Source organism: Anomaloglossus baeobatrachus, chromosome 4, assembly GCF_048569485.1.
Source record: "Anomaloglossus baeobatrachus isolate aAnoBae1 chromosome 4, aAnoBae1.hap1, whole genome shotgun sequence".
NCBI lineage: Eukaryota > Metazoa > Chordata > Amphibia > Anura > Aromobatidae > Anomaloglossus > Anomaloglossus baeobatrachus.
Window position 1 is genome coordinate 673,092,758 of NC_134356.1, and position 12,877 is coordinate 673,105,634.

The 12,877-nt window shown below is 51.2% G+C and overlaps 1 protein-coding gene across 1 annotated transcript in view; it reads right to left on the bottom strand.

The window, feature by feature from the left end:
• LOC142302091 (basic phospholipase A2 homolog APC-K49-like) overlaps positions 1 to 12,657 on the bottom strand; it is a 30,884-nt gene extending 18,227 nt beyond the window's left edge. Inside the window, exons 1-3 of the mRNA XM_075343172.1 lie at positions 12,483 to 12,657; positions 12,193 to 12,337; positions 2,157 to 2,263 (exon numbers count right to left, since the gene is read on the bottom strand). Of these exons, the coding sequence (XP_075199287.1) occupies positions 2,157 to 2,263; positions 12,193 to 12,337; positions 12,483 to 12,516 (286 nt within the window). The 5' untranslated portion in view covers positions 12,517 to 12,657. The remainder of the gene's footprint in view (positions 1 to 2,156; positions 2,264 to 12,192; positions 12,338 to 12,482) is intronic.
• Between the last annotated feature and the right edge of the window lie 220 nt (positions 12,658 to 12,877).

A 12,877-nucleotide genomic window follows, 5' to 3' on the forward strand; every position in this document is an offset into this window, starting at 1 on the left:
ATCCACCCCCATCTGAGCCGGACGTCCACACCCGGGGGCGTGGTCAGGCAGTTGGCCACGCCCACCGAAGAGGATGAAAGGTCAGGGGCAGGAAAAAACAAACAGAGTTGATTCGAGCAGTGTTAGGGAAAGGAGAGGCGGTAGAAGTGCTTGAGTATATCTGTCAGGGGCTAGGTTGGAGCCTAGGGAACCTGTGGCCAGGAGACAGGTGGTGGTGGCCATCTGTAGGAGGCCGGGAGTAGAACCGGCGGAACCGTCAAGGCACCGGGCCAGGGTTGGAGCCCGCCAATACCGAATCGGGGAGTCAAACCGAAACCGGAGCAACAGGAAAGGATACTCAGACCCCGTACGAGGCCCAGAACCAACTGGACCAAGTCAAATTAACTGATTGTGGTCTGGACTCTAGGTCCATTCCCACCCCAAGTCCCGATAGACGGCAACAGCCCACTGAGGGGGATAGGAAGCCACCGCCAAGGCACCACAATCCCACGGGCCAGCGCCTGCGGGCAAAAGGGCTCCTCCGGCAGCTACAAGTCGGGGAGCGGACTACCGTTGTTCAGGCATAGTAGTCAAACAGTCAAAAGAGGTGCAGGAGAAAGACTGACATCATCAATCCGAGTAGGGGGAACAACGCAGCCGGCTGCGGGCACCGACCATCATCCCATTTTTGGTTTACCATTGACTCCAGTGTGTCTTCCTCTAAGTGAGTACACCAGTGCCCTACGACATCCCACCTGCATCCTCTCCCCTCACAGCGGGCCCCGGGAAATACGTCCCCCTACCCACGGAGGGGTCAACACCTAGCTGCACCGCAACACCGCACCCGGGAGCCCCCACCATCACCAGCAGCGGTGGTGCCAATAATCACCACATCCCGTGGGTGGCGTCACGAACAATCTCCATTGCGGCCCTGGCCGCGCACCCACCCGATCACCCAAAGACTAACCCCCTTAACAGAGCGACGTGGCCCCCGGTCCGGAGGTGCTCGAGCCACCGACCCAGCGAGCCCGGATCCGAGCGGCTCGGCGGCCAGCAGCCGACCCCAGGGCGGTACAATTACACACAGAGGGATCTATTCCTATATATTATATAGAGTCATTACACACAGAGGGATCTATTCCTATATACTATATAGAGTCATTACACACAGAGGGATCTATTCCTATGTATTATATAGAGTCATTACACACAGAGGGATCTATTCCTATGTATTATATAGAGTCATTACACACAGAGAGATCTATTTTCAAGTCTTTATTATATATTATATAGTCATTACACACATTTCACAGACCTGTGTTTTCTCCGGTGTGTGTCACACTGATGTCACACGGATCACATCAGTGTGCAATCCGTATGACACCCGTGCTGCCGGAGAAAAAACGGACATGTCTGCGTGTGTGCGTGCGGAGTCATGAGAGGTCACACGGTCCATGTGAAAACACGACCGTATGAGTAACAGCAAATAACATGGGTATGTGTGGCATCCGTGCTAAAAACAGATATCACACGTACCTGAAACACGGACGTCTGAAACCGGCCTTACATCAGCTTAAGGGTATGTGCCCATGATCAGGACCTGAGGGACTGCGCGTCTCCTCCGCAAGAGACCGTTGCTGACTTTGCCCAAAATCAGGGAATCAGGGTTTGGTGCGCTGTGGTCTGCAGCAAACAATTGCCATGCTGCGGTCTGGAAAGATGGACCACAGGTCAGTGTTTGCTGTGGAAAAAACAAGTACAGTGGGTACGGGATTTCTAGAAATCCATGCACTGTGCTTGTACTGTACAACGCAGCATTTTATACGCAGCTGACATATGCTGCGTGCAAAACACTGGAAACAGTGCTGGTGGGCACGCAGCCTCACTGACACAGCAATGATGCATTACAAGTATTTTACATAACCCGCAGCAAAGTTACGTTTTCACTGCGCAGCTCTCCTGTTATACGTATAATCACGGTTTATGTAAGGTTATTCAAACTTTGTTCTTCAACATTTACTAAATTCAGACCAATAGTGAGTGTTACTGACACCTAGTGGCCAGACATTATCATTACATGTGTGATGGACCGACAACCTGAAATGTTTAGCTCTCTTCCCCCTATTACACTTTACAATCTCCTGAGCGTCCCGCCCCCGAGGAGACCCCGGACTTACTACAAGTGATGATGCCATTACTGTAGCTGTAAGAGTAACGCGATGAATCATGATAACAGTGGCCAGATATGAGCGCTCGATGGCAGCAACGATGAACACGACAGCACCTGAGGAGGAAGAGAGAAACTGTCACCAGAGATGAAACTATTGTCATGATGTATTTTACCTTCTCACTGTATTTGCTGTAATACTATGTCAGGATGTGATGTCACTTTCCTTTGGTTGTACTTACTGAACACTTTGAAATGTCTTGGGATGTAAGTAACCATACCTTCCCCCCATCTCCTGTGTCTCTGGGCCCATAATGCAATTATCTCTTGTCCACACAGCCAGGGGAACTTCTCATTGTTTCGTAAGCAGTGGATAACGCCAACTACACAAACCTGTAGACATCTCGGAGCCAACCTTCTAGAATCTTCTAGTGGGCCCAACCATTGCATAGACCCCTACCCTTGAGGGGCGGGCCCACGAGCTCAAACAATTCACTCCTGTTTCTAAATGCAGTTGGGAGTTGAGTTTTTGAAGAGGAAGGGAGCGAGATCTGAATCTGCGGACAGACCTCGCCGTCCAGTGGATTGTGTGGGATTTCTGGGACTCTGAAAAGGACTATTACGTTGTGATCTGGCACTTTGGATTATCGGGAGGTGCCCCCGAATCTGTTTTATTTGGACTTGTCGTGTGCTGTTCCTGTATTCCTGTTAGTAAACCTGTTGGATCATCCTCGGCCTGTTGTCTCTCTTTGCTCTGATGTACACCCCGTCACAAACTGGTGGCAGCGGCGGGATCAGAGCAGAAGAAATGGAGGACAACAGCCAATCGACGTCTGAAACCAGAACCTCAGGATACAGGAACTGGACTGTGGCGAGTCTACAAACAAAGGCCCGTGAATTAGGTGTCGGCTACAAAGGACTCTCTAAGGAGCAACTAATTGAGGCATTGGAACACGCTTGCCTGCAAGATGGCACCGAGGAACAATTTACACAGCAAGGGGAGCAAAGACGGGAGCCGGAGGTGAATACCCAAAAAAGTCAATGGGTTGTGTGGTACAAGGAAAAGATGGCACTGCTTGGAGATGAGGCCACCATAGAAGATAAGAGGGAGGCCATGCGTGGAGCTGAAGAGAAGGAGCGCAGGATGGAGGAGATGGCATTGCTGGATAAGCAGCTCGCTGTGGAAGCCGCGAGAGGTTCCAGACAGACTGTAACCCCAGCACCCATCATGAGGGAACTTCCCAGAGTGTCCCGCAAAGACTTCAAGCAGTTTAATGAGGCTGCTGGTGACATTGAGGGCTTCTTCCAGGACTTTGAGCATCAGTGTCGATTAATGGAAGTCCCAGAAAGGGAGCGCGTCCGGCATCTGGTTGGGCTCTTAGAGGGTGGAGCTGCTGCAGCCTATAGAGCTATGGACCCTCGGTGGAACTGTGAGTACGCGGATATTAAACAGACTATTCTAGAACATTATGCTGTAACGCCAGACACTTACAGGACTCAGTTCCGTACTCTAGCATGTGATGAGGAAGTGTCCTTCAAGATGTATGCCCACAAACTCAAACATCTGTGGCATCGTTGGTTGGAGGCAGAGGAGGCCTTAACCTTGGAGACCGTCCTCCAGGTCCTCCTAAAAGAGCAGTTTTACTTCAAGTGCCCCGCTGAGATCCGGGAATGGGTGCGTGAAAGGAGACCAGCCACTGTGGAGGAAGCTGCAGCTCTAGCTGATGAGGCTCTCACCATCAAGCCTCAGTGGAAAAAACTACTACCCAGTGAGAAAAAAAACACCAACCCCCCAACGCTGGTGGCCCCTGGTCCTTCTGGCCCCAATGTTCACCATCACCCTAGACAGTCAACTCATGGGGACCTTCGTGTGACTGTGCCTCGCATTACTCATGCTCCACCTTTGGGAATACGACGCGGAGGAAGAATCCCAGAGCGCAGATGTTATGGATGTGGGCAGCCTGGGCACATGCAATTCCAATGTCCAGGTGTTCGTAGACAGAACAGCTACAGACCGCCTTTGCCTGTTCATTACCTACAGACACCTTCACCAGGAGAAGAGCTGGATTCTGTGCCTGATGACTTGCCAAGTGACTCAGATATCCTGGCTCCCCTACCCGGAGTCTATGGGGTGCGAGCTCCAGCCACCTGTTCTTCTGATCTTCAGGACAAACATCTACAGGAGGTCGTGCTGGATGGCCAAAAAGTTGTTGGCTTCCGTGACACTGGGGCTTTCCTCACCATAGCCGATCCCCGAGTAATTCAACCACAAGCAATTCAAAAGGGACCAGGAATTGCCATTGAACTGGCAGGAGGTACCCAGAGATATATTCCAAGAGCGAGTGTGACCCTGGATTATGGCTTTGGGGCAAAACAATGTGTGGTCGGTGTGATGAGCGGCCTCCCTGCAGACGTTCTTCTAGGAAATGATGTGGGGAATCTTCATTGCCACTTTGTCGGTGCGGTAACCAGAAGTCAAGCCAAGAGAGCAGCCCATGTGGACGTGTACAACCCATCCATGGAACTGAGGCCACCAGAACTGCCATTACAGCCGGTGAGTGATTCTTCTTGTGGGGATAATATGAATGTTACTTGGGATAAAGTTCAGTTTAGACAAGAAGTAGAGACTGACCCCACCCTTGCTAGTTTTAGAACTCGGGCTGAAATAGGGCAGCTAGGGGAAAACGGAGAAAGAATTATCAGAGAAAATGGACTTCTGTATCGGGTTGCCAATGCCGACTCCCTAGATAAGCCCTGGACTTATAGCAAACAGCTGATTGTTCCTCAGAAGTACAGAATTCCCCTATTACACCTGGCTCATGACATTCCTACGGCTGGCCATCAAGGCAAAACCCGCACCGAGAGACGATTGACTCAAACTTTTTATTGGCCGGGGATTTCCCAAGCAGTGGCGCATTTCTGCCGAACTTGTGACATATGTCAGCGTAGAGGGCGACCCGGAGATCACCCAAAGGCACCCCTGCAACCGCTCCCTATAATAGAAGAACCCTTTCAAAGAGTAGCTGTTGATGTCATTGGACCTCTGGCTAAACCAAGTAAATCTGGAAAGCAGTACATTCTCACTGTTGTGGACTACGCCACCCGATATCCAGAAGCCGTGGCCTTGTCAAGTATCTCTGCAGCCAAGGTGGCCGAGGCCTTGGTTATTATTTTTACCAGAGTAGGATTCCCCAGTGAGATCTTGTCGGACCAAGGCTCCCAGTTTATGTCAGAGTTGGTCCAGTGTCTGTGGCGCACCTGTGGAGTACGAGCGATCCGAACGACCCCGTATCATCCCCAAACAAATGGACTTTGTGAACGATTCAACGGCACTCTGAAGAATATGCTGAGGGCCTTCACGGACCGAGATTCAGACTGGGAGAAGTACCTACCCCATCTCTTGTTTGCCTATCGGGAAGTTCCCCAGGAGTCCACTGGGTTCTCCCCCTTTGAACTACTCTATGGAAGAAAGGTCCGAGGACCCTTAACCCTGCTCAAGGAATACTGGGAGGGGCAAGTTGAAGATACAGGAACCCCTGTTGTCCCTTATGTCCTAAAGCTGCGAGAAACCTTGGCCCAACTTGCTAGTTTTGCACAGAGTCATTTGCGTATGGCTCAAACCAGACAGAAGACATGGTATGATCGTAACGCACGCTATCGGGAGTTTGTAGAAGGACAACAAGTCTTAATGATTGTTCCCCATCGGCAGAATAAACTGCAGACCACATGGGAGGGTCCCTTCCGGGTTCTCAGAAAACTGAATGATACCAATTACCTTCTTGCTTTAGATGATCAGGGGCTAAGGCAAAAGACTGTCCATGTGAATATGATTAAGGAGTACCATGACCGGAACATTCCAATGATAGCAAGCTGTCGGTTGGCTTCAGAAGATGGTCAAGAGGATGAGGACTCTCTACCTGATCTCGTGGAAGCAGCGAGAGCCCCATCCACTGTGGAACAGGTTCCCCTGGGAGATTACCTGGACTCCTTACAGAAAATCCAGATGCTGGAAGTGCTTCAACAGAGACGGGCTGCTTTCTCATCCCAACCAGGTCGAACCACCGTCACCCAACATCATGTGGACACTCAGGGCATCCGTCCCATACAACTGGCTCCTTACCGGGTACCTGAATCAGTTCGAAACACCATGCAGCACGAACTGGAGGAGATGTTACAGCTTGGGGTAATCCAGGCCTCCCATAGCCCTTGGGCCTCCCCTGTGGTGTTAGTACCCAAGAAGGATGGGAGTACTCGATTTTGTGTGGACTATCGGCGACTAAACGACCATACCGTCAGCGATCCTTACCCAAAGCCTCGTATTGACGAACTTCTAGACCGACTGGCTGGGTCCCGATATGTCACTACCTTGGATCTCAGTAAGGGATACTGGCAGATCCCTCTAACGGACGAAGGGAGAGAACGGTCCGCTTTTATAACCCCCTTTGGTCTGTATGAATTTCTAAGCATGCCTTTTGGAATGAAAAATGCCCCGGCCACCTTCCAGAGAATGGTGGATCAGATCCTCCGGGGATGTGATGACTTTGCTTGTGCCTACTTGGATGATATCGCCGTCTTCAGCCACACATGGGAGGAACATCTGAATCAAGTAGCCATTATTTTGGACCTGATTCTTGCAGCCGGCCTAACTATTCGACCCGATAAATGCCAATTGGGGATGGGGGAAGTCCAGTACCTAGGACATAGAGTGGGAGGAGGGAAGCTCCGACCTGAGCCTGCCAAAATCCAGGCTATTAGAGACTGGCCTGTACCCCAAACTAAGAAACAAGTTATGGCTTTTCTGGGCACTGCCAGTTATTACCGAAAATTTGTTTCTCATTTCAGTACTGTGGCCAAGCCTCTTACCGACCTGACCAAGAAAACAATGCCCCGGCTGGTGATCTGGACTCCAGCCTGTGATGAGGCTTTTAACCGGCTGAAGGATGCTTTGATCTGCGATCCTGTCCTGGCTGCTCCAGACTACAAGAGGAGATTCATTGTGCAAACGGATGCCTCTGCTTATGGACTGGGAGCTGTCCTCAGCCAGGTGAATGCAGCTGGGGACGAGCACCCCATCGCCTATCTCAGCCGGAAACTGCTGGACCGAGAAGTGGCCTATGCAACTGTTGAGAAGGAATGTCTGGCTGTAGTGTGGGCCCTTAAGAAACTACGGCCGTATCTGTATGGACGGGAATTCACTGTGGTTACTGATCACAATCCCCTCACCTGGCTGAACAGAGTCTCTGGGGACAATGGACGCTTACTGCGATGGAGCCTGGCTCTGCAGCCCTATAACTTTACCATACAATATAGAAGGGGCAGCCAACACCAAAATGCAGATGGACTGTCCAGGCAAGAGGAGCCTTGAGTCCTGTCAGCCATGCCTGCGTGTACTTAACCAGCGACCTGTAGAGGTCCCTAGTACGTACACAAGTTGGGAGGGGAAGGAATTGTCATGATGTATTTTACCTTCTCACTGTATTTGCTGTAATACTATGTCAGGATGTGATGTCACTTTCCTTTGGTTGTACTTACTGAACACTTTGAAATGTCTTGGGATGTAAGTAACCATACCTTCCCCCCATCTCCTGTGTCTCTGGGCCCATAATGCAATTATCTCTTGTCCACACAGCCAGGGGAACTTCTCATTGTTTCGTAAGCAGTGGATAACGCCAACTACACAAACCTGTAGACATCTCGGAGCCAACCTTCTAGAATCTTCTAGTGGGCCCAACCATTGCATAGACCCCTACCCTTGAGGGGCGGGCCCACGAGCTCAAACAATTCACTCCTGTTTCTAAATGCAGTTGGGAGTTGAGTTTTTGAAGAGGAAGGGAGCGAGATCTGAATCTGCGGACAGACCTCGCCGTCCAGTGGATTGTGTGGGATTTCTGGGACTCTGAAAAGGACTATTACGTTGTGATCTGGCACTTTGGATTATCGGGAGGTGCCCCTGAATCTGTTTTATTTGGACTTGTCGTGTGCTGTTCCTGTATTCCTGTTAGTAAACCTGTTGGATCATCCTCGGCCTGTTGTCTCTCTTTGCTCTGATGTACACCCCGTCACAACTATTCCACCCGAAATGGCAATCCCTGCCACCATGCGTGTGTGGAGGTCTCACATACATGACATTGATACATGACACATAGTAACTACATTATCTGTACTCAGAGGTATCACTGTGTTATCTGTGCTGTTATGTCGCGGGCGGAGGAGGGGACGCTGCGCTCACCCACTGCTCGGGTCTGGCCGCTGCTGCTGCTCGGTGGTGGCTCGAGCGGTGGGCCGGATCCCGGGGACTCGAGCGGCGCTCCTCGCCCGTGAGTGAAAGGGGGTGGTTTGGTTTAGGGATATTGTCTGTGACGCCACCCACGGTTGTGGTGAGATTGGTGACACCACCGCTGCTCTGGACGGGGATCCTGGGAGCGATGACAGGGAGCAGCTTGGATGTTGGTTCTCCCCTCCGTGAGTAGGGGGTTGGTTGTCCCGGGGCCTGGTGAGGGAGGTAGGGATGGATGGCAGGCGGGTTACGGGGCCTGGTGAGGTGCAGGGTCGCGGGGGCAGCGCCCACTCAGCCAATCACGAAGACACAGTCCTTGGTAAAACACACGGCTGGATGGACAGGGCCCACTGACGGCTGCGGTGGTTTCTGCTCCCGGTAGGTTGATGGTGACTGCCTTTCCCTGCACCTGTGTAGTGTGTACGGTTTCAATGGGTTCCCACCGGTAACCCGCTCCCCAGCTTAGATGGGTGCTGAAGGAGCCCCTTTTGCCCGCAGGCTCTGGCCCTGGGAACTTTAGCCTTGGCGGTGACTGTGTTTCCCTTCACGGTTTGAGCTGTCGCCTTCTATCGGGTCTTGGCTGCTGGGAAACCCAGGAGGTTCCCTTCGCTAACGGATTTGACAAATTCAACGGCGACTCCTAGACTTGTCGGGGTCCGTAAGCCCTGCCGGATGGTGCTGGCTTCTCTTTGTTCACCGGTCCGGTACCGCCAGGCCACCGCCCGTCCACGGTCCTTACGGCTCACTCGAATCGGCCTCTCCTGCAGACGGTCACCACCGTCTGCCAACCTTGCTGTACCGTCCGGGCCACACACCCGGACCGCTTTCTGTCTGCTCCTCCACCACTTCACTCCTCTCACTTTCACTTCAAAACTCTGACTCTCCACTCCTCAAACTAAACTCAACTGCTTTTCCCGCCTCCAGGACTGTGAACTCCTCGGTGGGCGGGACCAACCGCCTGGCTCCACCCCCTGGTGTGGACATCAGCCCCTGGAGGAAGGCAACAAGGATTTTGTGTTTGGCTTTGGTGTGCCTAACCGGGGTTTGGGGTGTGTTGGTGTTGTTCTGTGACGACCTGGTTTGTCCAGGCCGCCACAGTTACATAGGACTGCAGGTGACATCTACTACATTATCTGTACTCAGAGGTATCACTGTGTTATCTGTGGTGTTACATAGGACTGCAGATGACATCTACTACATTATCTGTGCAAAGAGAGATATCACTGTGTAATCTGTGGTGTTACATAGGACTGCAGGTGACATCTATTACATTATCTGTACTCAGAGAGGTATCACTGTTATCTGTGGTGTTACATAGGACTGCAGATGACATCTACTACATTATCTGTACTCAGAGATATCACTGTGTAATCTGTAGTGTTACATAAGGGGTACTTCACACACAGCGAGATCGCTACTGAGATCGCTGCTGAGTCACGTTTTTTGTGACCTCATTAGCGATCTCGCTGTGTGTGACACTGAGCAGCGATCTGGCCCCTGCTGTGAGATCGCTGCTCGTTACACACAGCCCTGGTTCGTTTTTTTATTGTTGCTCTCCCGCTGATAAGCACACATTGCTGTGTGTGACAGCGAGAGAGCAACAATCCTGAATGTGCAGGGAGCAGGAGCCGGCGTCTGACAGCCTGCGGTAAGCTGTAACCAAGGTAAACATCGGGTAACCAAGGTGGTTACCCGATATTTACCTTCGTTACGAGCCTCTGCCGCTCTCACGCTGCCAGTGCCGGCTCCTGCTCCCTGCACACGCTAAGTTAAGCGGTGTGCGCTGGTAACTAAGGTAAACATCGGGTAACCATACCCGATGTTTACCTTAGTTACCAGTGTCCGCAGCTTCCAGACGCCGGCTCTGTGCAAGCGCAGCGTCGCTTGCACGTCGCTGCTGGCTGGGGGCTGGTCACTGGTCGCTGGTGAGATCTGCCTGTTTGAAGCTCACCCGCGACCATGTAGCAATGCAGCAGCGATCCTGACCAGGTCAGATCGCTGGTCGGATCGCTGCTGCATCGCTAAAGTGTGAAGGTACCCTAAGACTGCAGGTGACATCTACATTATATGTACTCAGAGAGATATCACTGTGTTATCTGTGGTGTTACATAGGACTGCAGGTGACATCTACTACATTATCTGTACTCAGAGATATCACTGTGTTATCTGTGGTCTAAAGGGAAAACGTTTCTCCTTGTGGAGACTGACAAACCAATCTGAATGGCAAGGAGAAAAGTTCTCACCTTAAACCCCACTTTAGCTTCTCATACAGCCAGATTAGATCTCATACTTTGCACTGACGAGCGGCAATCATCCTGAAACACCGTGTCTGCAAACTGAGGCTCTGATCTGGCATAAAAAGCCTAAGGGTGGCTTTACACGCTACGAGATCGCTACAGCGATCTCGTTGGGGTCACGTATTTTGTGACGCACATCCGGCTGCTGTAGCGATGTCGTTGCGTGTGACTCCTAGGAGCGATTTTGTATCGTTGCAAAAACATCCAAAATCACTCCTCGTTGACATGGGGGTCCTCTCCCAATTATCGCTGCTGTCGCTTGGGCGAAGTTGTTCCTCGTTCCTGCGGCAGCACACATCGCTACGTGTGACGCCGCAGGAACGAGGAACCTCTCCTTACCTGCCACACGCCAGTAATGAGGAAGGAAGGAGGTGGGCGGGATGTTCGTCCCGCTCATCTCCGCCCCTCCGCTTTGATTGGGCGGCCGCTTAGTGACGTCGCTGTGACGCCGAGCGAACCGCCCCATTAGAAAGGAAGTGGTTCGCCGGTCACAGCGACGTCGCCAACCAGGTAAGTACGTGTGACGCTGCCGTAGCGATAATGTTCGCTACGGCAGTGATCTTCACATATTGGCATAATGATCGGCATAACAATAGGGGCGGGTGCTATCAGTGCCAGACACATCAGTGATCTTCACATATTGGCATAACGATCGGCATAACGATAGGGGAGGGTGCTATCACTGCCAGACACACCAGAGGGGTGTGTAGCGCCCGTGAGACTGGTCGCTACAGGGTATATCATTATATCCTTCCCTGGGCAGGTGAAGCTGTTAATCCGGTAAGTTTTACACACACCACCATACAGCAGGGAGAAGCAGTCACTAGGAAAGAGTTAACAAAGTTTCTACAAACACAGTAAGGGACTCATTCAGCTTCTAGCTGCCCCAGGTTGCCATAGCAACTTGGGAAAGTGGTGGGGGTGAGCAGTCAGGAATAGAAAAGAGACAGTTTCACTTTTAGCCAGGCAGAAAAAGCTTAGACACGAGACAGAGCAGACGTGTGCAGCTCCCTGAAGACTGTCAGGCCTTCAGGGAGGCAGAACAGAGCTGTCTGGATGTAACACCGAGCAGACAGCACCACCAAGCTGAGGGCCAGTAACATCTATAGAGACGGGACCCGGTACCTGTAATCGTGGACCAGAAGAGAGTAGTCGCCAGAGAATGGGACTGAGCACAAGAGAGAGGTACAGAGCCCTAGTCACGGTGGCCGTGGCACATCGCTAGCATCGGCTAGCGATGTCGCAGCGTGAAAAGCCTGCTTAAGTCATGTGAAAAGGCACTGCTAGTTCCAATACGTGGCGCTAGAGTTTGTCTCCTTCCTCCCTGAAGAGACAACTTGTGTTATGTGTGGTGTTACATAGGACTGCAGGTGACATCTACTACATTATCTGTACTCAGAGAGATATCACTGTGTGATCTGTGGTGTTACATAGGACTGCAGGTGACTTTTACTTCTTATACACTCACTTACCTGTCTATTATATTTGCTATCTTCTCATTTGGAGGAGTCGTACAGGAGCAGCCATAAGGAAGAGAATCTGCAATCTCTTTGTCCAATGTTTCTTGAATCATCATCTGGAAATTTTTAGTCTCAATTCTGATGACATATGCTGAGGCTGAAAGATAAAACCCACCATCACCTTGTTGTGTGACGCTGAGCGGTGCAGTCACCAGGAATGATGGGTGTTTCAGGGAATCTTCCTCTTCTGGATCAGGGATCTTCCTGGAGATCAGTCTCTACCGGATAATATCAGGACTTACCGAGACTAAGGAGGAGCAGCAGACGGGTGATCATTGTGCCCAGGAGACCGATGGAGAAGATCCAGGAGAAGACAATCTGTAAGAGCAGCAGATACCACCAGGGGCTTATATCCTCCTGATCCTGCACTGCATATTCCCACCACTCTGTAGAGCGATATCTGCTCCTGGTTGCCCGGGGCCTTATTACCTACTAACAGCATCATATGATCATCGGGTGATGGTGTAGGGAAATATTAACTCTCACCTTTACATGTGATCAGGTGTGGCTGACGGGGAGATCGCTGATCCTGATGGTCCCACAATACACATGCTCATATGAAGTATCTTCATTACCATAATAACCACAGTGTGAAAATAAAACCCACCAAACATTGGCAGAATTATATATAACAAAA